At 47.1% G+C, this 27,928-nt stretch overlaps 1 protein-coding gene across 5 annotated transcripts in view; it reads right to left on the bottom strand.

Annotated features, from left to right (window-relative positions):
- Lar (tyrosine-protein phosphatase Lar) overlaps positions 1 to 27,625 on the bottom strand; it is a 511,609-nt gene extending 483,984 nt beyond the window's left edge. For 2 of the 5 annotated variants that reach the window (XM_077692999.1, XM_077693001.1), the window contains exon 1: positions 26,897 to 27,621. In XM_077692999.1, coding sequence (XP_077549125.1) covers positions 26,897 to 26,981 — 85 coding nt within the window. In that variant the 5' untranslated portion in view covers positions 26,982 to 27,621. Of the gene's footprint in view, positions 1 to 26,896 lie in introns of all 5 variants that reach the window. The other 3 variants (XM_077692998.1, XM_077693002.1, XM_077693003.1) reach the window with 3 other exon arrangements.
- Positions 27,626 to 27,928: the final 303 nt, after the last annotated feature.

The raw sequence follows: 27,928 nt of genomic DNA, 5'->3' as shown, positions 1-27,928 counted from the left end.
TAACTTAGGCGCCGGGCAAGGAATAGCGGAGCTGCATTGCATGGTACGAAAAAGGGGGGTCGGGTGAAGGGCGTAGGAAACGGAAATGTGTAATTTCTTTGTGGGCGATTTATTGAAGAGTAAATGCTGAAATTCTGCTCTGTCCACCATCCGTCCGTCCGTCCGCCCGTCCGTCCGTCTGTCCCTCCCTCTGTCCGTTTGTCTGTTTGTCTGTCAGTCTGTTCGTCCGTCCGTCCGTCCGTCCGTCCGTCGTTCCGTTCGTCTGTATATCCGTCCGTCTGTCTATCCGTCCGTCTGCGCGTCCGTCTGTCTGTCTGTCTGTCTTTCTGTCTGTTTGTGTAAACGACCAACATAAATTACAGCAGTAAGCCTACTGACTGCATCTTCATTAGCCCCATCATCATCACTACCACAGGCCTCTCCCAGATATTTCTAAAGGCCTTTATCGTCGCGGGCTTTCACTGTTTATTCAATTACCTCTAATTTCCATTATTCATCGGGTCTTCGTTGTTGCCCTAATGCGTTTTGCAGTCTCTTGGTATCCACTCCCTTAAGTGGGATGGTGCATGGGTTGTCCGTTATTCGCACCCCATGGCCTGCCCAATCCCTCTTACCCACTGAGAACCGGTTCGTAAGGATTCGGGAGGGGAAACGAAATGTTAGAACAGAAGGGGGAGTGGAGAAAGTGGGTATATAAAGGGAGATAAGGCAAATGGAGGAGGGGGATTAGGAGAACGCGAAACCGTGTACGAGAATAGGACGAGGAGAGAAGGAGAGAGTAGAATGGGGATGTAGAGGAGGAGGAGGATAAGGAGGAGGAGTAGTGCGATTGGCACGCAAGATAACAAGACGACGACGGTGGGGTAGGGAAAAGCTTTTGGCAATAACGATGATGTTGGAGGAGGGGGTAGAGAGGAGAAGCTTATCACGAGGAAGAAAGTGGAGGGAACCTGGAACTAAAAGACAATGAAAATGAAGATGCGAAAAGGTGAGGGGATAAAGGTTGGGATCAGGAGGCGGATAGGGGTAGGGGATGGGAAAAGTGTTGCGGCGGGAGGAGGGCGGGAAGGGACAGACCCGGAAGGGAATAAATTTGCTGGAGGGAGGGCGATTAGAGCGGGGGAGTGAAGGGGGGGAGAGGAAAGGGAAACCCCAGAATCCGTTATGATGGTGTGATTAGAGGACAAAGAGGGGGCTTGGATGAAGAGTGACATCGATAGAGAACGAAGTGCAGGAGTAAGTAGAGGGTGAAAAAAGCACAGCAAATGGAGGTGGGTCGGGTAGAGGAGGCAAGGGGGTAGTGAGCTGGAAGCGGGCGAGTGGCATTGGGGAAGTGTACGCCGTGAGGCAGAGGGGGAGTGTAAGAAGGAAAAGAAGAATAAGCGGCGGCCATGGAGGGAGAGGATAACAAGGGAGGAAGATGGGAAGGAAAACGCGAGGACGGATAGAGACGGAAGTGGCGGTATGGAGAGGACGATCGAGGGATACTAGAAGAAGATGAGGCGAGCACAAGGGAAAGGGCTACAGGAGTAGATCGCAAAGAGAAAGAGGAGGAGAAAGACCTGATATGGAGGAGAGGGAGGGAGATAGAGATTCTAAGTAGATAGAGAGATTAGGGGAGGGAGAAAGTAAAGTGAGCCAAGGTTCAGAGAAAGGGAAAGATGTCGGAGGGGAGGTTGAAGTAGAGAGAGAGGGAGGGAGGGAGGGAGGGAGGGAGGGAGGGAGGGAGGGAGGGTACTACGATAGCGCGAAGGGTACTACGATAGCGTCACGGGAAGAAAAGTATGAGCGGGAGGAACTCGGGGGTAATGGAGGAAGATGAGGGGAGAAGAAGAGCGTAAAAAGTGAAAGAGTGAAAGAGAAGGTGGCGCCACGTGGCAGAGGCGACCGAAATGCAAACACCTTTGGACATGATTTTCAGCACAGCAATCACGTACAGGGAAATTTATTTTTCTCTACCTGGTGCCCTTTAAGAGGCTTTCAAGAAGCTTCGCTGTGCGATCTTCTCTTACGTTCACACTGGATCGCCAAGCTTTCGTTAGAACAGAAGCTTCACGAGGGTTGGCCAGCAGGGCCCGCGAATTCTCAATTTTCTGGTGTATTCACGTTTAAGTTCTCCTGTCGTTCGATGTCTTCTCGCGCACATTCCATCAATGGTAAAAGGAGGAGGCCTCTCTGCAAAACACCGCTTGGTCCAGAAAGCAGCAGTTTCGGTCCTGCCGAACGCAGCAAACGGAGCAATGTCTTTCTGGCGTTTGTATACGGAAAGTCACAGCTTGTCGTCTCCAATCTCCCACGGCGCGAGATTCGAATTTCCTTACGTAAATAAACTAAAAGAAAGGAGAGAAGCCCTCAAAGTTTCCCAAGGAGCGCCGGCGTGTTATACAGCCGGTTCATCCTTACGCAATATAGCTCTCGCGAATACTCCGTTTCGAAACGGCGTTTATATATAAAAAAGAAACGACAGCAAGAAAAGCAAGCGGTACCTTCGAGACGCCACTGGATATCTCTGATTGCTCGCGACACTGCGCGTCGTTTTATTTTTCTTAATTCTGCGCTCGTTCCGAAACTTGGAACTGAGCGAAGGTTGGAAGAGGGAGGAAGCATCACTTTAAACGTCCGAACTTTTGACAAGAAGAAGACGATTCGAAATCCTAGACAGTCGTGGCGCCATGAAACGCAGGAGAGACGATGACTCTTATGCTTGAGTGCGCCCGTACGGTTGACTCCAGCTAGAGAGACTTGCGAAACGTCCTCTCTATGCCGAAGACTACTGATGACTCGCTGTACAACGAGTCATCAACCAGTCAGCAACCAGCCTTACAGACAAGTGGCTGCCAAAGTGCGTCGTCAGTTGAGACCAGGGCGATCTTGTTGGCATTCGCGAAGAATTATGGAGACAGGCTTGAAGACAGGTGGCAGACGATACGGGAGAGGCATTCTAAAGATCGTTCACTCAGCTAATTTCAGAAAGTTTTTTCGGCAGAAGAGATAAGCGTACGCGCTGTGCACTTTTAGCGGTGAAGCTATCCGCCTGACTATTTTTATGAACATTTTTGCGTCTACGGACACAGCCACGTTTGAATCTTTAGGCAAAGCCGACTTTTGATGAATGCTCTCTTGTTCGCAGCCTAATGTAGACATCGTAAAATAAATATACTGAAACTAGTCGCTCGGACGGCTCTGTCATTACACCGGAATTTATTTACTGGTCGAATTATAAAGTTCGCAGTTAAGTTGTAAACATTACTGTATTACCATCTGCGGTCGATACATGGCCATCGACAGAGGGAGTATTATTATTTATTGATTGTAGGGTCTAATACGCCGACGCAACACAGGCGTTGAGGCGCGCCGTAGTGGAGGACTCCGTATTAATTTTGACCACTTGGGGATCTTCACGTGCGTCGGAATCTCGTACACACGGGTGTTTTTCATACCCAGCTTCCTCGCTCGAAATTACGACCCCTCAGGAACCTAGCGAAACCACTTCAGGAAAGTGATATTTGGCACAAAGCAAGAAGCCAACGTGGAGAGGAAAATTCTAAAATACTTTTTCACGATTCTGAATATTTTTTGTGTAATGCGCTGTCAAAGCTTACTCCGCATGCATTTGTATGGGATAGTTTCCATGGCTCTGGGGCTTAGTCGCGCAACGTGTTATACTTGAAACTGTGCACAGAGCAAGTTTTAACCCCCCAATATTAGTTGGGTGATAATATTTTACATTTCGCTGAATAGCTACAGTGTAATTATCACTGTTGAAAGGACTGCCATGAGCGGGAAAGCTGCACATGTACTTTTCGTCTGCATCAAAAGAGCGGCAACCGTGGCTGGGAATCGAACCCGCGTCCTCGTGCTCAGGGAATATTGTTACAGCAAACGGCTGTAACTGTTCTGTTATCGAGACCAACCCAAAACAAATGGTGTCAATCAGCCGCTAAGGGAACTCTAAATGCATGCCTAGTTGTGTTTACTCTTCGTAAGATTTCGTTCACTGTGAGGCTGTAAATACTGTGGACTTCCCGTCTGCTCGCAATCATGGGATTTTAAGGGGGGAAAACGGGCAGCCTCAAGTTTGTCCTCTGGAATAAAACTCTAGCAAAAGTATGCTCAGTAACAAATTATATGAAAATTAACCACTAAGACGGCTCTAACATTGCATCGATCTTCGTAATTACGTGGTGCCTAGTGGAGTTGTAAATGCTGCTTTCAATCCGGTGACTCCACTGCAGAAAAACGGACAGCCCCATGTTTGCCCTCTAACATAAAACTTTAGAGTAGATATCCCGAACCGCAAATTAAAAAAAAAAACCTGTCTTTCGTTTACTCTTTTGACGGCGCCCAACTTCGCTGGTGATATTTCTACCCGGAGTAGAAAGGTACTGAATTCTTGCAATGATTCTATGGCGTGGTTACTAAAACGTCACTTGCAATTCACATTATGCCTTTCTGTGAACGGCCTGGAGTGTGTTCGGCTGCATTTTTTAGTTGATAAAGATAAGGTATAAGTGTCTAAATAATGCATAATTAATGTACATCGGTTAGTTGATAAAGATAAGGTTTCAGTAACGGTTCTAGAGTTGAAGCACCTAAGGGGCTCGGGATGTCGGCGTTTCGTGTCGTCGTCGCCTCATGTCGTCGTATTCTCATGTAGTCACGGTACTAAAACACCGGGACACTCGTTTTCCAACGCCTCGCGCTACTTCTTAGCATACTCTTTAGCATGCTGCGGCATGTGACACGAAGACAACGTACGGCAAGTCTGCCCCTCATTGAGCTGCTTAAATCCGGTTCAACCAAGGGAGGGCGCCACCGCCTCAGCAAGCGCGCCATTCCTCCTCCCACCGCCGCTTCTCCGGCGCCCAATCAGCGCGCACCGTGTGACAAGTGAGATCCTTAGAATCTTTGAATACACTTATACACTGATTGCCTCACCCCACCCCAGGTTTCACGTTAGGGGGGGGGGGTGGCCCGGGACTTTTCTACCCCAGTCAGTAATCACAAGTGTGTTCATCGCCAAGGGCGTAAGGTGTACCAATGATGCAAGTCTTGTACCTTGGAGTGTTCAGGCTTCCTCAAGTAAAAGCGGCTGACTTTTTGCCCGAGTCTGCCCGCATCACCGTGTTGAAAATACCATATTTGGACGATTCTTACGCACACCCTTTTTCTAAAACCAGCCTTAACACTTACTTGTGTGCCCGTTACAATCGGGTTCAAAATCGAAATAATCTTCAAAGCGGCCAGCAGAACTGCCATGGACACGAGCTTATGACAAAATTCAAATCAATCAAATCAAAAACAATCCGTCATCATCACGTGAATAAATTCTGGCGCACCTATTCCTCAATTAACATACCTTCGTCAGCTGTCACACATTTTTCTGCTGATGCAATTAGCATGTCCCTTCTAAAATTAGGAAGGTCAAGGGATTTGAAATTGCCAACACTTCCAACGTTCTGCTGTGAAGTTTTATTTCCAGCAGGAGTTAGATAAGTATATAAATCCCGAGTGATTTTTGCTGCCATTGTTACATGCGTCAAATAAAATATCTTCTTCCAGGTATGTGGTGTCATGTCCTTTACATCTGCACAGTAGAACTGGCCTTAAATTATTTTATCGAATTTCTTCAGCGTAAACCTGCCTGGCCGCTACAATCGGGGGCGCATTAAAATCGTGCAAATATACGGTAAAACTGGCTTGAATTGACTTCAAAACAAGAGAATAAGACGAAAAAAATCCTGGGCCATCTTACCTAACGTGAAACCTGGGGAGGGGCGAAGCATGCAGTGTATTAATGTATTCAAATATTGTAGGTTTCTCTTTTGCCATACGTTGCGCGCTGATTGGGTGCCGTAGAAGCGGCGGTGAGAGAAGGCATCGCGCGCTTACTGAGTCAGTGGCGCCCTCTCTTGCGTTGAACCGGATTCAAGCAATTTGAAGCCCCATTTGCCCCAGTTTGGGTAAACGCGAGCGCAGTGCAATGCCCGCCCTAGAGGCTCGGAAAGAAAATTTATTGATGGCTGATACAAAGACCCACTGTCGCCTAAACCGGGTCGCCTAAACCATACACACTGAATGTATCACTTCACAACTATATCACACCACTCACTACACACACATTTTCACTCTATAGTTCTCCACAGTTTACTAGTACACCCGCCGCGGTGGCTCCGTGGCTAAGGCGTTGCGCTGCTGAGCACGAGATCGCGGGTTCGATTCCCTGCTGCGGCGGCCGCTTTTCTGATGGAGGCGAAAAGCAAAAACGCCCGTGTGTACGAAATTTCGGCGCACGTTAAAGATCCCCAGGTGGTCAAAATTAATCCGGAGCCCTCCACTACGGCGCGCCTCATCGCCTGCATTGCGTCGGCGCGTTAAACCCTACAATCAATCAATCAATCAAATAGTTCACTAGTACGCACACTACTAGAACCACAATTACACTGAAAGATCACTGTAGATCCCTTCCTCGACAGTTCACGACAACACGTCACCATCAATACAACAGTCAATAGGGTAGAATAGGCACTTCTATTTTCTTCTTTACCACACGGATAAACCGAGTGGACCACCGCTGAAGGAACTGCTCTTCCCCCAGCGCGGCGAGCTCAGCCTCCAGGTGATCGAATAGACGCAAGTGCATTTTTCGTAGCATGGGAAACATGGACTTTTGCGACCGCGCTCTGAGCGCCGCAAAGCAGCGCCTTTTTCAGATGATCTGGGCACCAACGCACAGCTAAAACAGAACAAACGCGTCGCGCGACTTAGTGCATGCGCCGAGTTTGTGTCCAAACATCCATGCTAACAATTCTCAGTAGGTCTTGGCAACCTGGCAATCTAAGATCGCATGCTGCAGGGTTTCTCGCAGCCGGCATTGTGGGTACCTGTCGGAGGGTGCCACACCCCACGCTGCGATGCGGTCTGCCGTGGGCAGGACCCCCCAGACGCGTTACCAGCTGAAATCTCTGCCGTCGGCCGGTAAAGGTGAGGCTGTCAGCTGCTTCCACCGTACCGCCCTGCTCTTTCGGAGCTGGTCCTCAGTGAACTGCGTCACTGCTAGGGTTTCGCAAATTTTACTCGGCGTTGTGTTGAGGACGTCCGTGTCAGGGAGTTGCATTCTGAAATTTCTAAACGACTTTATGACGTGCTTATAAAACGTGGGTTGCTGCTCGGCTGAGGGTCACATCATCAAACGACAATGCTCGGTCCGTGCCAAGGAAGAACTCACAGAGCTTTCGCCCCGGGTATTCCTCATCACGCGCTAGTTTGAACAAGTTCGTTATTGCGAGGAGACTACTCATAGTTTCTAAACAGGGGATACTGAAACCGCCCATGCTGCTTGGAAGTCGCAAGCAAGTGCGGACCACTTTTTCAGTGTTCCCACCCCAGAAAAAGGAGCCGAGCATAGTTCCCAGTTTCCTGAGTACATGCCAGGGTGGCCGCGCCACCCTCGCTACGTAGTAGTAGGCTGCCGACACGCAGGCTTTTATCACATAGCTGCGCTCCTGCAAACAAAGGTCGAAGGATGCAGCTACCGCTAATCGCGCCTCCACCTTTCCCTTCAACTGCCTCCAGGTCTCATTCGCCACTTCGCCCGACGCGTGAAAGACAACCAAAAAATACCGGACCGATGCCTTGGCATGACATCGGTATTAAAGGTATTTACCTTTACGTGAATAACTTCAATACCCATGTCATGCCAAGGCACCGGGCCGCTATTTTTAGGTAGTGGATTCAGGTCCCCCTGGAAAGCATGTTTTCCTCCACTTCCTTCTTCTTTTCAAACATTTCAAATAATATATCTGTTTTAACAAGAAAAATCTTACGCCCCTTTCTGGAAAAAAAAAAAGATGTTTTAAATTGGAAGCTTTATCCTATACAATTGCAAAGACCATAGACCAATCAGCCAAAGTCCAAATCTACGACAGCGCTGAGCTAAGCAATTGCGACGTTATGATTTCGCAATTATTAGTTCGTGATTGAATCATCTGAATGTGCTGATTCGGTTGGCTCAGCGTTGCCATTGATCTGGGCTTCCCATTGGGTAAGCGTGTGAATTGATCAACGTGCCATCTGTGGGCCTGTTAAAAAAGCTTGAATCATCATCATTATCATCATCATCATCGCTCGAACGTATGACGCTAAACTGCATTCGTCTACCACAATGTAGCCTGTTATGCATGCAAAGACATCCCATTGTTTATGCGGTGCGTGATTCGTGTGCCCTTTGGGGAAATTCGTTGTGTAAAGTTGACTTTCCTGCAGTGCGTTACTTCCGTCAGCTCCACAAGTGGAACATAGGAAGCTTCGCTTTAAAAATGATGGACCACTTCTCCTGTGCCTTCCTCAGCATTTCTGACATGCACTGACGGTTTGATCGCCTTCTTGTTGCTACAGATAAGACAAATTGCCTTCTTGTTACTACGAAAAGTCACGTCAAAGCTACCACGACGGCAGACAAACTGCCATGCCGGGCCGCGTGCATAACCCTCCGCGCGCATCGCGACCTGCGTGCCGCGACATTTTAACCCACGAGCTCCTGGTGTCCCGCGCGCTAGGCGGTAATTATCGGCAGCGACGTCATCCGGGGACTAGCGGGCAGACGGTGGGGGAGAATTTGAACCGCAGAGCATTTAGCGTACCTAGACTGCGTCCCTGTCTTCCCGCGACAACGTCCCACCGTGCCCCTCCGACTCAGGAGTGACCAGAGAGCTCGTTAGGCGCGCAGCGCACAGTAATGACCACGACGCTCACGGCGACCACGCCGGAGAGCGCCGCTACAAGAGTCGGCGTGAAGGCTTGCCGCTAGTATACAGAGCTGCAAACCGCTCATTATAAAAATTTTGGCCGGGTATTAGAGTAATTAAGCACGCGGAAAAGAGGCTTCAGGTTCGCTTTCCTCGCTGCCCCTCGATTCCCTTATTAGGGAAGCCGGAATACATTTTGATGTGGTAGAAAAATTGACGTCGCAAAGATCGTCGCTGTGTGCGACCGTTAAAGGCAAGTTTCAGGAGATCGCATATCTTTTTCGCCCGTTCTATACCTGGTGCGAATTTACGTGCGAATTTTTCTGCTGCGATGGCGCTCGTGCTGCGAAACAATCTATTTTCGTCGCCGCGACAAATTCCCAAATGCCAAGCGGAGTTTCCAGTGGAACTTTGGTTGTTCCAATCATTTGGCGATTCGCCGTAGCAACAAAAATTGATTGTTTCGCAGAACGAATGGCACCGCAGCAGAAAAATGCGCTCGTAAATTCGCCCCAAGTTGAACGGGACGTCAGGTGTGTTCTCATTAAACACTACAAGTCATCGTAGTCGTCAACTTGAATGGTACCAAAATAGCCGCCGATCTAACAAGAAAATATAGATGTGTGTGTGTGAATTCAACGCGGGTCGCGAAAGCAGCACCAAAGCGCTCTAACCACAGCGCTAACGCGGCGGCGTGTTTCCAAACGCTTCGCTGCACAGAGCAACAACGTGACACGTGTGATGTCACTGCGCGCGCTGTTCTTTAGAGCGCCTGCTAAACGGAGCCCTCCATTCGGGCTCTGTGGCCTCGATGTAAAGTACTGAGTACTGGCGCTAACGGCTTGGGTTCGAGCCCCAGGTATATCTCTTAGTTTTTGTAGCGTGAGCTACACTGGCCGAGGTTGAGCAGTTTCGCGTGGCTCTTGGAGAGCCGTGCTGCGCATGTGCAAGCAAAGGTGACGTCTCACGGCACACAGCTGGCGCGCTGGAGCCACCGCTGCCACGATTGTATTGGATTGGCTAGGATTCAATTGGATTGGATCGGATTGGATTGGATTGGAAATAGTTTTAGCAGCAGTACGCATGATAATCAGCTAATCCAAGACAACCAGGAAACCTAAGAATAACCAGCTGAACCTTAGCTCACGCTACGTAAATCCTGGCGAAGCCGAGCTAAGCCACTGCTAATGTTTTTCCATTGCTTACCTTTTTTTTCTAATTTTTTTCTAAACACCAATCTACGTGTTGTTTTTATTAATAATAGTGATTTGGTATGTTTTAGGTCACTTTAGGTTTGGGGCGCAACTAATGATGACATTTAATTACCGTTCTGCATCACGCGAACAGACATGTCACGTGGGTGCTCTGTGCAGCGAAGCGTGTGGAAACGCGCAACCCGGTCCCCTGGCCGACAGGAACAATAGTTACCCTGGGGCTTCCGCCGTGATAGGTGAATGCGACGGTACGTGAGTACAACAGGTGCGCGCGGAGGGGAGCTCTGGCTGTGGGGGAGCTGCAGCGTCTGCCGGAGTAATTCGCATCTAAACACGAAGAGAAAAGAGGAAGAGTCGCACACACGATGTAGCAGGAAAACTAGTCTTAGGTAATTGTTACGTTCTCGCCTTTGAAATACTTAAGCAGACTTGAGTGCCCCAGAATTTTCATAGCGTTAGCTACACTGGCCGAGGTTGAGCAGTTTCGCGTGGCTCCTGGAGAGTCGTGCTGCGCACGCGCGCGGAGCAGTGACGTCTCACGGCGCACAGCTGGCGCGCTCCAGCCGCCGCCGCCGCGTTTGGATTGGATTGGATTGGGTTGGATTGGAAATAGTTTTAGCAGCAGTAAGTATGATAATCAGCTAATCCTAGACAACCAGGGAAGCTAAGAATAACCAGCTGAACGGTAGCTGACGCTACGTATATCCTGGCATAGCCGAGCTAAGCCACTGCTAATTTTTAAAGCGAAGCTTTATTGTCCTGACTGACGCCGCTGTACGCCAATACGCCCTGCAGGAAAACCAACTTTCTCTAGAGGTGATGATGAATGCTCGTGCGGGAAGTTAAAGAAAAGAACGCTTCCCGTGACGGGAATCGAACCTGGGTCCCTCGGGTTATGAAGCCCGCATCAACATCCGTCTGCTCTATTTCGACATTGTCGAAGCGGTTTAGAAAGTGCAGACGACAACCAAAGAATCCGTCACGAGAAGAATGGCGTTGCTCTCCGTGCCGTAAGGCTGTTAGCAAGAAGACGTTAGGCCTAACTTCCCATTTTGAGGTTTATGACGTTAGGCCGAATGTCGCATCTTGGGGTTGAACACGTCAAACGGGCACCCACTCAAAAAATTCTTGCAGACCACCAATAAGCAGGTGCCGATTCGCGCCGTACACCCCAAGCCCAAACGTTAGGCCCCCGAGTTGCTCCCCCGAGAGTTGCTGTGGCTATCGTAGAAAAGTGGTGCGTACCTCCAGAGTTGCACATTATCGCAGTGTGGGACTGGCCAACCGCAGAATCCATCACGAGAAAGCTTCGCTCTCAACCATCGTCGTCGTTAGACGAAGGGCTGCATGATTTTTTTTTTTTTTGCTTTAGTGATGTAACGGCAGCATGTAACGGCAGCAGGTAGCTTTCTCGTTATGATTTGCGGCCCGACGAACGGCTGGGAACGCAAATTCTGAGTAATGCAATAAGTATATTTGATTTATATATCTACTCTTTACGGTGAGACATGGTGAAAGTTGGCGTTCATTCCCCAAAGTACGAAAAATGATACCACAGTTTAAACAAACACTAAAGTGTGTATACAGGCAGATTACAGTGTCCTAAATAAGAATATGCCACTTGCAGCAGAAGCAGTTGTTTAGTAACGCTGAAAATGTTTAAGAAGTGACTGCGGGTATTCCTCCTTATCATATTTTGCAGTACTATTCATGACATCAAAAATTACGAACGGTGCAACGGGATCGGCAGAGCTTTCTTAAGCGTTTCGCCGTAATTATCTCCCTGTTGGGCTTAAAAACAGTAGAAAATATGGTCACGCCGTGAAGAACAAAGCAAGAAGGGTCTTAAAAAAATTTACGTTTATTGTAGCGAATTTGTGCCCCCCCCCCCCCCCCCCAATGCAGAAGAAAACAAAAGCAGCGAAAAAGCAGTCAACAAGATCCCACAGTCGAGAGTAAGCGAATCGAATGCCGCGGTGTTTGCTATGTATGCCTTATCTCGCTAAGTTGCTGCTTTTTAGAGTTATCCAATTATACGGAGAACACTGGCGGCCAAACAAAAACCTTCCACGTTAGTGACGACAAGGTCACACCCTTTCCTTTTCAAACAGGATTGTCTGGTGCGGCATACGACAGAAGGAACCAACGGGCGCTCTGTTTCAAACACCAGATGAGATAGCCGAACGAGTTCCCGCATTGATAACAATACAAACAAAACAAATAACAATGTACAGTTTACAGCAAGATATATTTTCAAGTAGTGAAGGCGGAATCGGGTTTCTCGTAGAAAGGAACGTTTACTGGGATGAACTTGCGCTCCGCAAAAAAAAAAAAAAAAAAAAAAAAAAAATTACCATCCCTTCCCTAAGAAAGTTGAGAGAAGCGCGAAAGCTTTTTGAAAGACGATAGTCTTTCTGGGCTACTTAAACCCAGAAATTTTGGTCTGTCTGTATGTCTGTCTGTCCGTCTGTCTGTCTGTGACTCGATTCAGCTACCCGGTCAAAGTAAAACAATGCCTGCGCAATAGTCTTATATAGTCACAGCTAAATCTACCCGTCTAAGACCGGTGTAATGTTCATACTGGTCAACATTGTTGAAGAAGAACAAGACATTACGCAAATATGAGACAACAAATCAGCACAGAAGTGATATTTGCAGTGTTCCTTTATCAAAAAATCAAACATGCTTGACTTTTGTGAAATTAAATACTTTATCAACTGCAGAAAAAGAATTCACTCCGCGGTCGCCTGCTGTCGCCCGCGCCACAATAGCTTCTGGCGCCATTTTAAGAAATCAACCGGCAACAGTTACGCAAGGTTCCACTAGATAGGTTCCACGTTCTGCTTGCAACGCACGTGGAGTAGGGAAACGCGGTTCTATAAACGTTGAAGTAGGGCGCCTCGATTAACGCGCGTCTTCGCCGTACGGCAGCGTTGGCATCGAGACACCCGGTTTGGAGCAGTGGAACGGGGGAAATTTAAAATGATTTAAGCAAACCTTTGGAGTCTTTACCTTGGGAGGAGCGCGACGCAAGAGGAACAACATGAGAGGTGAGCGGTAAAGCACATTTACTTCGCAAAAGCCGATAAATACTATCGTCTTTTGACGGCATTTGCAACGAAAGGAGCAGATACGCGGCTAATTTTTAATATACAAGCTTACACGAAAGTGCGTCAAAACTTCTCTTAAGTGCGTCCAACCGATCGTAAAACCTTCAAAGACCCACATCGCAAACGAAGAACGAACCCTTGCGACGATTTCTCGCGCATTAAGTAAAGGGGCATCTACGAAAGATCCAAATGGATACCGATACGTGGTTTATGAAATCAAGGTACACTATAGCACTCTTCCTTCATGTCCGATGCGTGAATTGCCTTATCAAACGCCGTTCATTTTTCGTGGTTTTCAAGTAAACGTCTTGACACAATGGAAGCGCACCCGCCGCGATGGCTCAGTGGCTATGGCGGTGTGCTGTTGAGCACTAAGACGCGGGTTCGATTCCCGTCCGCGGCGGCCGCTTTTTTGGTGGAGGCGAAAAGCAAAACGCCCGTGTTTTCCGAGATTTCGGCGCACGTCAATGATCCCCAGGTGGTCAAAATTCATCCGGAGCCCTCCACAACGGCCCGCCTCGTCGCCTGCGTTGCGTCGGCGCGTTAAATCGTACAATCAATCAATCAACAATGGAAGCCGGGTGTCACGCGCGTGCCGTGTTCAGATATCTTATCAGAGTTTTTCGTTCAACCACCTGGTCTATGAGGATACGCATTACTTCTTTGACAGGACGCCAAGGGTCCCACTAAGAAAGCTGCCGCTTTAATAAACATAAAGAATACAGAAGCGGCGAAGAAGCAGACAACAAAGTGACGTGCACAGACGAACATTGGCGAATCGAAGGCAGCGGCGTTTCCACCGCACACATTTATCTAGAAAAAATCAAGAACAATCCATTCGTTCTTGAATCCGGAATCAAGAATAAACAATTCTTTCTTAAATCAAGGACGGTTCAACGACGAATCAGGAACGAATAATTTGGATCAAGAATATCTTAAATTAAACAAGAAGAGTCTGGGGAGAGGGAGCGCTACGCAACACCCTTTTCTTATCAAAACAAGATTGGCCGTGATTGAGACGAAAAAAGGCCAGAAAGGCCGGGAGGTTAACCAGGTTAGAACATGCTTAGAGGCGTCGCTTAGAACACGAGAAAAGACAGCCGGGCGCTGGCAACAAAGCATAAATAAACAAGTTAAAAAGCATTTCTCGCTGCAATGAATAAGCAAGAAGGGCAAATCAAGGGCAAAGTATTTGGTGAAACAAACGATACTTTCGGTCTAAACGAAACATCGCTGCTGGTCGGCGACTCACAAAGAGTAAGAGCGTTTGTAACAGAACTGGTAACGAAAAAAATAAAGTAATCTGTAGATAAGGTTGCAATGAGCTCTCTATCCGGAGTTGCGCAGTGCGTTCGGAACGTAACGAAGTGCGGGGAAATCGCGTTACCGTGAAGCCGCTTATACAAACTGCCCTCCTCAACAAAACAGCAGTGCCAGAATTTCATTTTTCGAAGTAGGAGCCCTCCGTAGAACGCAGAGTCGTTAAACTAAATTCCCGAAAAGTAGACCGCATTTCATCCGGTTTCTTCCGATTCCGTTTAACGAGGTTATTACTGTACACTTTTCAGGAGGTGGTGGCGGGGGGGGGGGGGGGGGGGGGGGGGGGGGAGACAAAAAGAGGGGGCAACCCCAAACATTTACACGAATATAAGCTCGCTTTATAAGCGACGCACGGCGGTGGCGGGAAGTCCGAACCAAACAAGCGCATCGCGAAGGGAGAACCTCATCGAAACATTGGCCTGCCTGCCCTCAACGCGTTCGCGCACCGAGAGACGACTGTGCCGTGAAAGAGAAACTTACTCGCGAAGCGGAGATGGGCGAAGCCGTTTGCGGAGTAATCTGGAGGGCGCTTCGTGGGCGCCGATAATGCGGCAAAGGAAGAGGCTGAGGAGAGGAGGAGAGGAGGATGGGGAGCGCATCGGAAACGTTTAATGCTCCCATTCGGGCGCCCCCCGGAGCTCCGCTGCTGGAAAGGAAAGAAAAAAAGGTCTGTGGCGGGAGTGGCTTAGGCGCGACCGGGGCCCTGTTATGGAGACGCCTATTATACGCTATGCTCTTTTCTCTCTCTCAAACGATGGAGAGAAGAAAAGGGCGCGTGTGATGGCATTCTCATCGTCGTCGATCGGATTCACCGTTAATCGCTTCTTTCCGACCTAGCCTTTGTTTACGACAATGGCTATCCGCTGCGCGGTGAGCCGACTGGCGACAGAGCGCGGTTTTTTCGAAGTGTGCGGGACCACGTCGACACTGAGAGAGGGGTGAGTTGGAAAGTGATAAAAAGGGAAAGGGTAGGCTGAAGTGCGAAAAGACAGTGGAGGAAAGGACTGTCAATGGGGCTGAGGCTGAGCTGAAAAGAAAACTTGCGTTAATTAACTTCGCCTCGATGCAGGAACCATATCGGAAGTTCGCGCCTTATTTGACGTATGTCTGTCTGGTGTGGAGGGTAAGAGGTTATTAACATGAAAGTGTTTTATTACGGGATTCACGAAGATTTCTCTTACGTCACATCCCTAAAGGAACTGACGCAGTACAACGAAGTAGCCTGTAAAGGGTGCACCGTTGCACGCAGGGAGTTCTTGCGGGGAAGCAACCTTTAGTACTAAAGATTACGTTATACTTAGGATTGTTCGTTTTCAGGTTTTATATTTAAACTCGAAAGTGTTTTACATCGGGATACACCAAGATTTCACTGACGTCATATCTGTCACAGAAATGATGCCAGTACACCTGTGCCGAAGCGACCCGCCAGCAGGACATCACTCGCCAAGCACATCCACAAGACAGCCGCCGACCCGATAATCATGCTCAGCTGCAGATTTCGCTGCACATTTCGCTTTCGTTTTTTATCGATTCCTATGAAAGAGGGATCAACTACAGTTTTTTTCTATTCTTTCTCCCCCGCGACGCTAAGCAGCACAGCCGGTGCTCTTCAAGTTACGAGTCGATTCAAGTTTCCTACCCGAAATTTTGTCACTTACGGCAGTTTCAGCGTTACAACTTCGCGACCCTAGAAATCGCCGTGCTACGTTAGCTTGCAGTGAAAAGAATCTCCGAAACTGGTGTTAGCTGGTATGCAGACCAACAAAGCGCCATCGCTGAAGTGGTATTCGCTTTCGCGACACACAAAGTTTCGCAGAATAGCTTTGTTGGCGACACGGGTTGCTAACATAGGAGCATTGTGGTAAAGCTGAACCACGGGATCATTTTAGAGAGACTCTGAAACATTTCGTATAAATGCTTTCACTCTTTCCTTCGGACCTGGAAGCACTGCGAAAGCTATAGTTATCGCCAGCACGGAGCGGCACTCCGTAATTTGCTTGTCGCAGCAGATACGTCTTCCTATTCTGCTTTGCTTTCGTAGCTTTCTCTTTAAAATGGCTGTCGAATGCGTTCGTTGCTGCAATTGAAGCAAAGCCTGCCAACAGCCGCTACACCGCTGTAATGACGTCATTCCAACGGTCGAAGAACTCCAATACCGGGAAAGAGAGAAAAATCTTTTGAGCAAGTTTCTAAATTAACTGATGGGAATAGATCAGTGATTTTAAAGACGGTATAGTCGTTGTTGGGCTACTTAAACGCAGAAACTTTGGTCTGTCTGTCTGTCTGTCTGTCTGTGTGTGTGTCTGTCTGTCTGTCTGTCTGTCTGTCTGTCTGTCTGTCTGTGACTCGATTCAGCCACCCGGCCAAAGTTAAACAGAAACTGCGCCATAGTCTTATATACCCACAGCCATACAATGGGACGTAATGCCTGTTATAAACGTTTACGTCGTTCCTCTGCTTGTGCTGGAGTAACGGCGTAAACGTTTATAACAGGTATTACGTCCCATCCGGAAGTTATGTAATAGCAAGGATTGGATGAGTGAGCACTTGCGGATGGAGATTCAGTGTGAAAGGGTCACCTGGACGCCGGGACACGTCGGGGATCGCGGGGGTGGTAACGAGGTGGTACATGGCCTTGCCACCTCACAATCTGGAGTTCTACCTGTACATCTTCAGCCTCTCCTTCACGGATCTCCGGACCTCCGCGACCACCCCTACGCGGACTCGCTGCCAGGCGGCCACTTCAAAATGGCGCGATTGCGACGCTACCTCCGGTTTCTTACCCACGAGAGATTGAAAAGCATCACCCCTCCACAAATCTTTTAGGATTTACCCCTCCGCCGATTGCAAGAAATATTTATCAACAAAGTACTTGCCAACACGGCCACTACAGCTCATATCATCCATAAATGGCCGGCACTTGCTGACCGGAAGAAGGGCATTGGCACCGCTGCCCCCTGCACATGTACCTTTTGTCACACTGTGTGAAGCAAACATGGACCATCTTGTTCTGCACTGCTCCGCTTTTGATGTTCATAGACTGAACCATAATGTTGTTCGAAATTCAGATATAGAAGCATTACATAAAGACATGCTCGAGCATCCTCAACACCTGGTGACCTTAGCCCAGTTTGGCGTTGGCCTGGCGAGCGTGAGTTAGTGGGCGTCTACCTCCCTCCCTATTCCCCCTCTTCCCCCTCCAGCGACCTTCGGTCCTCCCCTTTCTAATAAAAGAATTTATCATCATAAATGTTTACCCGCTTGTCCATAGCGGACACTAACCGTTATTTGCCGTCTCTGGCTGGGAGTAGCCTTCACAAATGCTTACTCCTATTTGATCGGAATGGCAGCCAATAAGGCGTGTGAAGTCTGTAACACACCGGAGGCCATACGCCACGTTCTATGCGAGTGCCCTCGTTTCAGGGGCGAAGCACCTTAAGGCCAACGCTTAACCGGCGTCCGTGCTCACGGCACAGCACTGTGTAAATCAAAAAATCTGTGAACAAAAGGTTCACTAACGGTTAACAAGAACAAAATAAACGGCTCACAAAAGGGTAGAGAGAAAGGACAAGGGAGAGCTCCTGGAGAGCCGCGCTGCGCATGCGCGACGAGCATTCCAGTGGATTGGATTGATTTGGATTGGATTTGGATTGGATTTGTATTGGATTAAATTGAAATGGATTGGATTGGAATAAATTGAATTTTATTGTATTGTATTGGATTGGATTTGAAATCGTTTTAGCAGCAGTAAGCGCTCTCACGGGCTATTTACGGTAAGAACGATCCCCTGTGCTTCGCCCACTCGTCATGAATCAGTTCGTGGAGATGCGTGAATTTTTTTTCATCGACAACAAGCCAACTCTCCTCAACTTTACAGAAGCTGGATTCTCAGCGGCCGTTCTCTGAGGAGAAAATCCTGGGCCACTGTCCTTCTCCGTTATCGACGCACAAGGCGACCAAAGAGTTCGTGTGCTTGCTGAAAACAAGGAACTTGCACAGAAGACTGTAGCACGAAGGACTACTCTCTATGAAGTCACTGAACTATATCGTCTGTAGTTTCGTAACGCTGGGCACGCCTGTTTACTCTGTCCTTACCTTCCCCTTTTTTTATTGTTTTCGCCTTCTTTCCTCCCATTTTTCCCCTTTCCCACGTGCAGGAGAGCAAACTAGGCCACAGCCTGGTTGCATTTCTGCCTTTCTTTTACCTTTTCTTATTCCTGCCTTCCTTATAAGAGCCAGTCAACTTCCGAGGAGTTTTCCGTGGCCTATAGGGGGAATTTTTTCTGTTCTCCTTCGCACGGTCACGTGACTGTGCGAAGGAGATATCCCGTCACGTGACGTGACGGGATATCGGGATTGAAACCCGATATCCCGTCAGTTGGGGTTTGTATTCTATAATGCAGATCAGAACGCGCTCGCGACTTCTTCGGGTGGTCGAAGGGGCTTTGCTTGGATTTTAATCTCTCTTCGACGCACCAGTGAAATATTTGACGAAAGTATACCCCAAGGCCAATTCGCTGCAGAAAATGTACTAATCAAAAGCTCTAAAAAACGGGTTGATTCCGGTGTCATAGGAATCGGTAAAACGCAAATGTGAAATGGCAGCGAAATCTGCAGCTGAGCATGATTTAGGGGTCGGCGGCTGTCTTGTAGGCTTCGGCAAAGGTGTACTGGCGTCATTTCTGTGACGGATATGACATCAGGGAAATCTTGGTGTATCCCCGGCATAAAACACTTTCGTGTTAAAATATAAAACCCCAAAACGAACAACCCCAAGTATAACGTACTCTTTAGTTCTTAAGGTTGCATCCCCGCAAGAAGACCCTGTATGCAGGGGGGCACCCTTTACAGGCCGCTAGCTTCGTTGTATTGGCGTCACTTCCGTGACGGATATGACGTAACTCAAATGTTTGTGTATCACGGAATAAAACACTTTCGTTATAAAATAGAGGTAAGCGAGTCCTTGGAACCGAGGAAAACTCGGATACTTGCCGCACCTTTTGGTTTGTTTGATTACCAGTCGCCGAGTAACGCGCATCATCTGAGGGTATATCCCGAGGGCTCTCGCCGCAACGTAGGTACGTGCGGAGAAGTTATATCTGATTGCATTTGGGAAGGCCCACGTTAACCCGGAACCCACAATCGTACAATGCGGTAAATATTAAAAGAACCATGAATACGACATACAAAGTCCCTTTCTTCGAAAGTTGTGGCAGTTCAAATTTCCCTAGACTTTTATTTCGTGCGAAAGATGTTTTTTGCTAACGGAGGATCGCCATGTTTTTCAACATGGCGATCCTCCATCAGATATCAAGCTACATTCTTCCTAAACAGTCCCATGGTGCAATAAAGTATTTGTGAGCTACACTGGCCGAGGTTGAGCAGTTTCGCGTGGCTACTGGAGAGCCGTGCTGCGCATGCGCGAGGAGCAATGACGTCGCACGGCGCACAGCTGGCGCGCCGGAGCCGCCACCACCGCGCGTGCCTCGCCGGTCTGCGCATTCCATGGGCGTTACGTCATAGCCGCGACAGACGCATTGGCGCCAGCGCTTGCCCAGCTGCGCGCCTTCGTTGCGCGGTAGCCAAGTCTGGCGCTGCGCCGGAGCCGCTTGACTGCGCCTCTCATTTCGTGCGCGTGCGCAGAGGTATCAGTGGGGGTATACATATAGCGGGCGTTTCCTAGACAATCAGGAAAGCTAAGAACAACCAGCTGAACCTTAGCTCACGCTACATATATCCTGGCATAGCCGAGCTAAGCCACTACTAATTTTTGATGACGTACTTGGCGGAGCAGACGAAATACGCACAGACAGTACGCTGACCACATGCAAACACGTGCAGTCTAAAAAGACGCGAAAATCGGGCTATCGTAATTTACCTTCAAAACCATGAAGATTATCTCGCCCGTCTATCAGCGTGGCAACCGGTTCTATGCGGGCGTTGAGCGACTAACTTTAATCTCAAGTTAATATTTTACTACAGTTGTACAAACTGATGCCAACGGAACCCTCGAAGTTTCAATAAGGTTTCATGCGGGCTTCAAGCGATGAACTTCAACCTGAAGCTGTATTTGACTAGGGTTGGGCGATTTCATGCCAACTGAACTCTCCTAGTTTCAATGAAGAAACGGGCGCATCGACATTGTAATAGTTCTTCCAGTGCTCACAGCGCGCGTGAAAGCCTCCAATGAGTGGGGCGTATCGGTCGACCCATTGCGAAAGCCACAAAGAGATCGCGTCTCCTTTTCGTAAATCTTGTGGTTCTTGCATATTCCATTACTTCCCTGGAAACAAATACGTGTTCTTTCTTTGGTCACCAGACTATTCTAAAATAGCAGCAGTCCAAACAATATCACTTCGAATACTCTCTAAATATGATGACGGTGTAAGGGTACGAAGTTGCCAAAAGAATCGTGTTTTATGAGAACTCCGTCTTGATACGCTCTTGTACTAGCATTTACACAATGTCTCGAGCTAGCGGAATAATCTTCATACCGGAGGTCATCTTACGGCCACAGATGACTTCGATTTTCTTATTGGCCCTGGCTCACAAGTAAACTCTTATAAATCAATAAAATGTGTCGGAAGCAAGGTGACAAAGGACAAGCAATCCAAAAGCGAAGCACTGCATAAAAAATAGTGGGAGATGGTCTGAAATTATAGTCTTAAGAAACGTTCTTTTTTATATTTCGTCTTGGAGTGCTGAAACTTTCGCTGATCGTTCGTGCCTCTTATGAGCTTTCAAAAAGTGTTGAAAACATTGTTTTTTTTTTTTTTTGCAGAATGTCCTTCTTGGACACCTGTACTGTTAGCCACACGACTGAAAATTATATTCGTCCGCTGATACGTGCGGCAAGAGTTTTTTTCGAACAATGCACATATCGTGTCATACGATAAAAGGCGTTCGGTTATATAGAAAAAGGCATAGGTGACACGAGTGACGGAACTGGTATCCAATGGCCGGGAAGGAGAAAGGAAGAGAGGGAGTTCTTTAAGGTAACTTGGTGAGGAGCCCTGCTGGTGGCAGGGCTTGCTGCGCTAGATGGGGATGACTACAGCGATGTGGGGTCAATTTGGGGCATTGCGAGGACAGAAAACAACAAAAAACAATGAAAACGTAAGATCTATATTAGGACAAAAATAAAACAGGAGGAGGTGCGAGGTGGATGAAACCAGAAGTCAAAAGATATACTTTTGTGCATCAGTGTGCAACCATTGTATGAATGGTGATGGCAATATTGCTGCTTATGATGGTGATTATGATGATCGGGACTATTGCGAAAACTTTGAGAGAGAGAGAGAGAGAGAGAGAGAGAGAGAGAGAGAGAGAGAGAGAGAGAGAGAGAGAGAGAGAGAGAGAGAGAGAGAGAGAGAGAGAAAGTTTTAACGAATATTGAACAGGTTAGCCCCACAAAACGGCGGGTCTTGCTACTTCAGATTGAATGAACATTCTTAAAATTGGATTTTTAAGTCTCGATGTACACCGTAGCGCCCTTGGATGTGGAGTTTAAATTTGGGACCATGACGACAAACTTTGGCTCGCAAAATCCAGGAGGTCTGATCCAGCCGAACACTGCGCAAGTTATATGAACAATTGCGGGACTTAGCCTAGCCAACAACTGCTGAGATTTCAACGAAGGTAGTACAAGGATGCAAACTGAAGAAAAAATATGCCGAGGTTTAACACTTGTAAACCTCGTTATCACAACTGAAAGGTATGTTTGGCTTGGTTGCGCAAAGACTATGCACACACTGTTTAACGGCGAAGCGGCCGTTAAACGCTTGCGAAGTCACGTGGCACTTCCAGGGGCAAGACACCGAACGAGAGTAGCTGCGACCCGTTTCAGCGGAGGATCACGTGGTGTGCCGTCACACCTACCACACTTGGGCTGTACCGGCTCAAGGTCGTTGCGACGCGATGTACGACCTTTCGGGACGTGGCGTAGTTGAGATTTTGCTTTGAAAAAAGCATTCTTTGTGTGGGGGTCGAACGGTGCACCAAGGAATGGGACCGCAGTGGAGTACTTCCTTGTGCGTTATCTCATGCGTGACCAGACCACGACACACTTGCCAAAAGACGGCATAGGTAGCAGGTATGAAGTTGAATGTTGTTCAAAGGCAGCCGGGCAACAAGTCCCGTACTGGTACGCGGTATGTTGAGAACAGAATCAGCTTTTGCGCAACGTTTCTCTAAATCGTGTGCCGACAAAATTTAAAACATAAAATCGAGCCGACCATCTGTTTGGCACGCAAGGTGCAATGCAGAACATGATTCTTGGGGCAATCACTATATTTATTTATTTTATTAAGCGCAAGAAATAGGTCTTTCGTATATCCAAACAGTCTAGATACCTGCATTTTATTACACAAGTCGCCGTGTGAACTTTATTTATTTATTTATTTATTTATTTATTTATTTATTTATTTATTTATTTATTTATTTATTTATTTATTTATTTATTTATTTATTTATTTATTTATTTATTTATTTATTTATTTATTTATTTATTTATTTATTTATTTATTTATTTATTTATTTATTTATTTATTTATTTATTTATTTATTTATTTATTTATTTATTTATTTATTTATTTTACCTATCCTCAGGGCCCAGGGGCACTACAGAGGGGAGTGGGGGATAAAAAAATTATTTGAGAAATATACAGCAAGTAATAATATGATGACAACAGCTCTTTACAGAAACAGTACAGACACTGCGATAGTTATATCAACAGCTCCTTACTTAAGGAAGCATGCGTTGCACAAGTCGGTGCAAGCAGTGATATGACCCAGCTTTACTCTAACAGAGTCGGCACTGCACTTACGGTGTGACACGTATAGTGTGAACTTGCCTGTATTTTGCTATAATTAGGCTCACCCTCAAATGCCACTGCGCGATCTCGAAGTCCTTTTACGCGTTTTAGCGAAGCCTTTGATTAATTAAAAGTGACTGTGTACCAGTCCGTGCTCAATTGTAACCGACGCACGTGTCCCGTTTGTTATTTCCAACTTAATAAGAAAGCTCTACCAAACATTAAACATACTTTTTTCATGCTTACGTTTATAGCACCCTTTAAACAGGCTAGACTGGCGTCAGCAAAAAGTGATTAAAGGATGGCAGACCGTTTTTACAACGAAGTCGCCGAAAGAAGAGACTGATTTCGCTATAAGCGACAATTTGTTAAAAGCGGAGATTATTTGCTGCCAGTGCACGGCAGTGGGGTTCATCAAAATCACTGAATGAAACAAGAATTCAAATGCAGCGATTCTGTTAGAAGAAGGGTCTGCTGTATTTCTTTTAGGGGCGAAGCGCCTTAGGACCTCGCTTTGTCCGTGGCTTGGCGTACGCGTACACAGCGTTGAGCATGCGCGAGGAGCATTGGATTGGATTGGATTGACATGGATTGGATTAAAGTGAACTGTATCGGATTGGATTGGAATTGTATATACTGTACACACGCGGTGCCAGTCATTTACATGCGCGAGTAGGCAATGCCACGGGTCATTTACGGTAAGAACGATCCGCAGTGCTTCGCCCACTCGTCATGATTCATTTCGTAGAGATGCATGGATTTTTTTTACCTCGGAAACTTGCTCTCCTTGAAGGATATCTTCACTTCGTGAAACAGCATTCCTTTCCGATCTTTGATCGGGGAAGATCAAAGCATTCTTTCCCGATCATTCTTTCTCGACCTTCTTTGACCGTCTTTTGACAGAGGCGGTCAAAGACAATCCGCTCGTTCCCCTACCCACCGCTAACATGGAGACGTTCCCACGGCAACTTTCTCGGTGTCAATCCAACGCAGGGTAAGCACCGGAACCAACGCCGGAGCCACGAGCCGACTCCTAAGCGTCAGACCGTAACGGACGCTGACCAGTGTAAGCACTGGCTTAAGACTCGCTCAGCTCCCGGCATTGCAATTTTACTGCCTGCTTAAACACCTGCGTTCACTTCTCAGCCCTGAGAACTAATTAAGAGCAACTATTATTTGTGTATAAAACTCCTTTGATTCATTTTGTTAACCCTGCGCCGGCATGATTCGATACAAAAAATCAAATGATTTCAGCTTCAGCAGCACGATGGAAGATGAAGCTAGTAAATTAAAGTGACCCTACAACAGTTTTTTCACCATTTCTTTAATATCTTAAACGCTTCCAGAACGTAGTCAACTAACACATCCAGTACATAGAATAAGGGGCCACAAAGTACCTCAGCCAGAATTTACTGTTATATGCCCATCAGATAACTTCAAAACTTGCTCAAAAGATTTTTCTCTCTCCCCCGAGACTTGACGTTCACTTAGCGATCGAACTGCGTCATTACAGCCGTGTAGCAGCTATTGGCCGCTTTCATTTTGTCGCAGCAATAAACGCCTTCGAGAGCCACTTCAGAAAAAAAAAATTATGCACCCCTTCGCCTAACAACGACGATGTTTGAACGCGAAGCCTTTTTGTGACGGACTCTTTAGTTGTCTTCAGAGTTTGGAGTGAGTTTAGACCGTATCGAAATGGAGGAATCTGATAGTTGCCGGCTTCATAACACGAGGGACGCAGCTTCGATTCTGGCCGCTGAAGCGTTTTGGTTTTTTTTTTTTTTTTTTACATCAGCCACGATCATTTATCATAATCGTCACTGAAAGTTGGCTTTCCTGCAGGGCGTTTTCGCGTTACTGACGCCATCAGTGCGAACACTAAAGCTTCGGTTTAAACGCCACAAAGCAAAGCAGAAACGGAAGGCGGATAGTTCTGCTGCGACCAGCAAATCACGCAGTGCCGCTCCGTGCTGTCGATAACTATAGCTTTGCAAATGCTCCCACGTCCCGCGGAAAGACTGAAGGCGATGATCGGAAATGTTGCAGAGTTCCTTTAACATACACTATGTCTATTACGTATGTCTTATGTGGCGTTTACTGGTATTTATGTACTTAAGGTAATCAAAGTGAGCAAAAACACGAGAGGGCAAGAACTAGCGATGACGTAAGGTCGTCAAAACGCCGCATATCTCTAATAAGTGTGGTGCAGTTTAGTGTATAAACAGATAAACTCAACGTTGCTTTATTGGACGTTTCGAGTTGATGGGCCCTCTACTCATCCAACGTTATATCCAAAATTCAAAACATATTGAAAGTATGAAGAATTTATAAAAAATTTGAAATTAATGCGTAGCATTCTTTGCCGAGTACCCCCACAGCCAGGACCGTGAAACGAAAGGTCCACCTGTAATCGCTATAGTACCGTAAATGGAGATAATTGGTCGCTCGAAATTTTGAAGAACTAAAAAAGAAGAAAAATATTTAAAAATTACGCAAACTGGCGAGCCGTGTAACGCCCTGCATTTCCACAATAATGCAGATTTCGCGAATGTTCCGCTTCTAATCGTTATAATAGCGTAAATCGACATAATTGGTCGGACAGGACTTAGAAAAACCAAAACCTTTGGCTGTAAAAAACTCCCACTCGAGACAAGCGGTGTAAGAATGCTACGCATTGACACTGAATTTCTGCAGACTTTTTTAAACCGAAAAGTTTTTGTCGTGAATGCGGAAATGGAAGTCAAATACTGTGGCATAACAATCAATCAAACGGCAAATTTTTGTCGAAATTATAAGAAACTCACTTGCTCCTCTATCAATACTACGGAAATACAGGTGCAAATATTTTGTAATTACGTCGTACAAAATTCATTCCAACTCCCGATGCGGTTCTTCATTGTTCATTTAATCTTTTCTTTAGATATTCCACCGACGGCGGCATGAACTGCCCTTGTAGCTAGAGGAGTATTGTAGAGCAACCTTTAGTGCTTGCACGCAAAAAGCTCTCAGCGTTGAAAAGCAGTCTGCAAACATTTGAAATTTGGAATAAAATTAGATATATTTATTCAATGCTTGTTAAAATGATATTTTTAGGTTAGTGAATGCCAGAACATATATTTACGACCTATTATTTGGTCATAGCACGGTTATTGCATCTTCACTCCAGGTAATTAGAAATGCGTTTATTCATGGTTCATTTTAATCATTTTCAATAGCGACGTTAGGCTAGACGTTAGTCCCTTTTCCTGGCCACCACGTTCCACACGAGGTAAATTATTAATATGCATATTCATTTATTACGGGAATCTCAAAAAACAAATGGCAGAAAATAAACTAGAACATTATAAGGTTCCAATGGGAACAATTTTGCAGATTACTTTGAGGTAGTACCAGTTCCTCAACTGCTAATTGCCAGGTTCGAAACGTACCTCTTGTATTGGTGTATGACAAGTGACAAGTTATTTCGGGTTTTGCAGTAACAATCCCTCTCGAGTCCACCACCAAGCATCTCCAATAGACCACTCGGTCGCAGACCGGTCTAACTCAACGTTATCATCTCGAAACAAGCCCTCGAACTCTGCAGCTCACAGAAAGAAGGAAAAAAAAATGGAAGAAGAAAGACGGAGAGACGGAAGAAGTAACCGACACGTCGAAGCCACAAGCTCGGTAGAGGTGAAAAGCGCCTGACTCACCTTCGTTCTCGCTCAGCTGGCAGGAGACGTAAATCACTCGGGAGGCCGCGGCAAAAAACACCGACATCCAGAGGAGAGCACTCATGATGACCGGGAGTAACACGGGTATATCAACATCCCCTCCGGGAAACTGTCGCCGACGATCGCCTCCTCGGACGCAGCGGCGGAAGACGACGTCTTCGGTGACGACCAAACTTGCTCGTCGCGGAAAAAGAAGTAATCGGAGCGAGAACAAGAACCAAATTGCGGTCTCTCGTAGGTGGAGACGCGAGCAAGCTAATACGCCCCAAAGGTTCTAGCAGTCAGTGGCGCTCGTTCGGATTAAAGGCGTCAGCTGGATCCGATGCTAATGGCTTTCACTCCCAGGACGCTCGGAGAACCGCGCGGGACACTGAGATGAGGGTTGATTGCTGGACGCATCCCGACGCCTCGGACGTAGTTCGCACTCGCCTTCGGCACGATTCGGGTTTATTAGAGGAGCGACCGTGTTCTACTCACAACCTTGATGTGTTCTCGCCTTACGAAACGGCATGCGTCTCATCGCTGGAGGAGCTGTCTTTTCGGGAAGGTTTCGGCACAGTATCGCGTATTGCTATTCGTAAACTGCACGCTAGACAGGCGGAAAAAGAGAAGCTAGTTGATTAGGCCCGTTTTGTCCGAGTTTTCAGGATACAGGGAGGGACAAACACGTGATTAAAAGAGATGATTGCGTTATTAGATTGCTGTACACAAACGAAGACGTATCCTTCACCTTTGAGGGGGTTGATGAGATCTTTTAAAGGTTTCGAACACGTACGAAGACGATTAACAGTGCCGCCTCTCCGCTGACTAGGCAGGTGTTGAACTGTATTGGTAAACGTTTTCTAGATTGAACGGGGCGGAGAAGACAGGCTTATTTTACTTGTCCCCGTAAAGCACCTTAGGTGATTCTGAAAGCCCGTCGGGTATGATCACGCCACGAAGTCGGAGTCTAAGCTTCGAAAGCCAAAATCTTCCGGCGCGGAAGGTCACATCCAGTGACGAGTCTTTGCG

Source organism: Haemaphysalis longicornis, unplaced genomic scaffold, assembly GCF_048455015.1.
Source record: "Haemaphysalis longicornis isolate Haplotype H1 unplaced genomic scaffold, Haemaphysalis longicornis Haplotype H1 scaffold_12, whole genome shotgun sequence".
Lineage (NCBI taxonomy): Eukaryota > Metazoa > Arthropoda > Arachnida > Ixodida > Ixodidae > Haemaphysalis > Haemaphysalis longicornis.
This window is presented reverse-complemented; position numbering and strand designations above follow the sequence as displayed.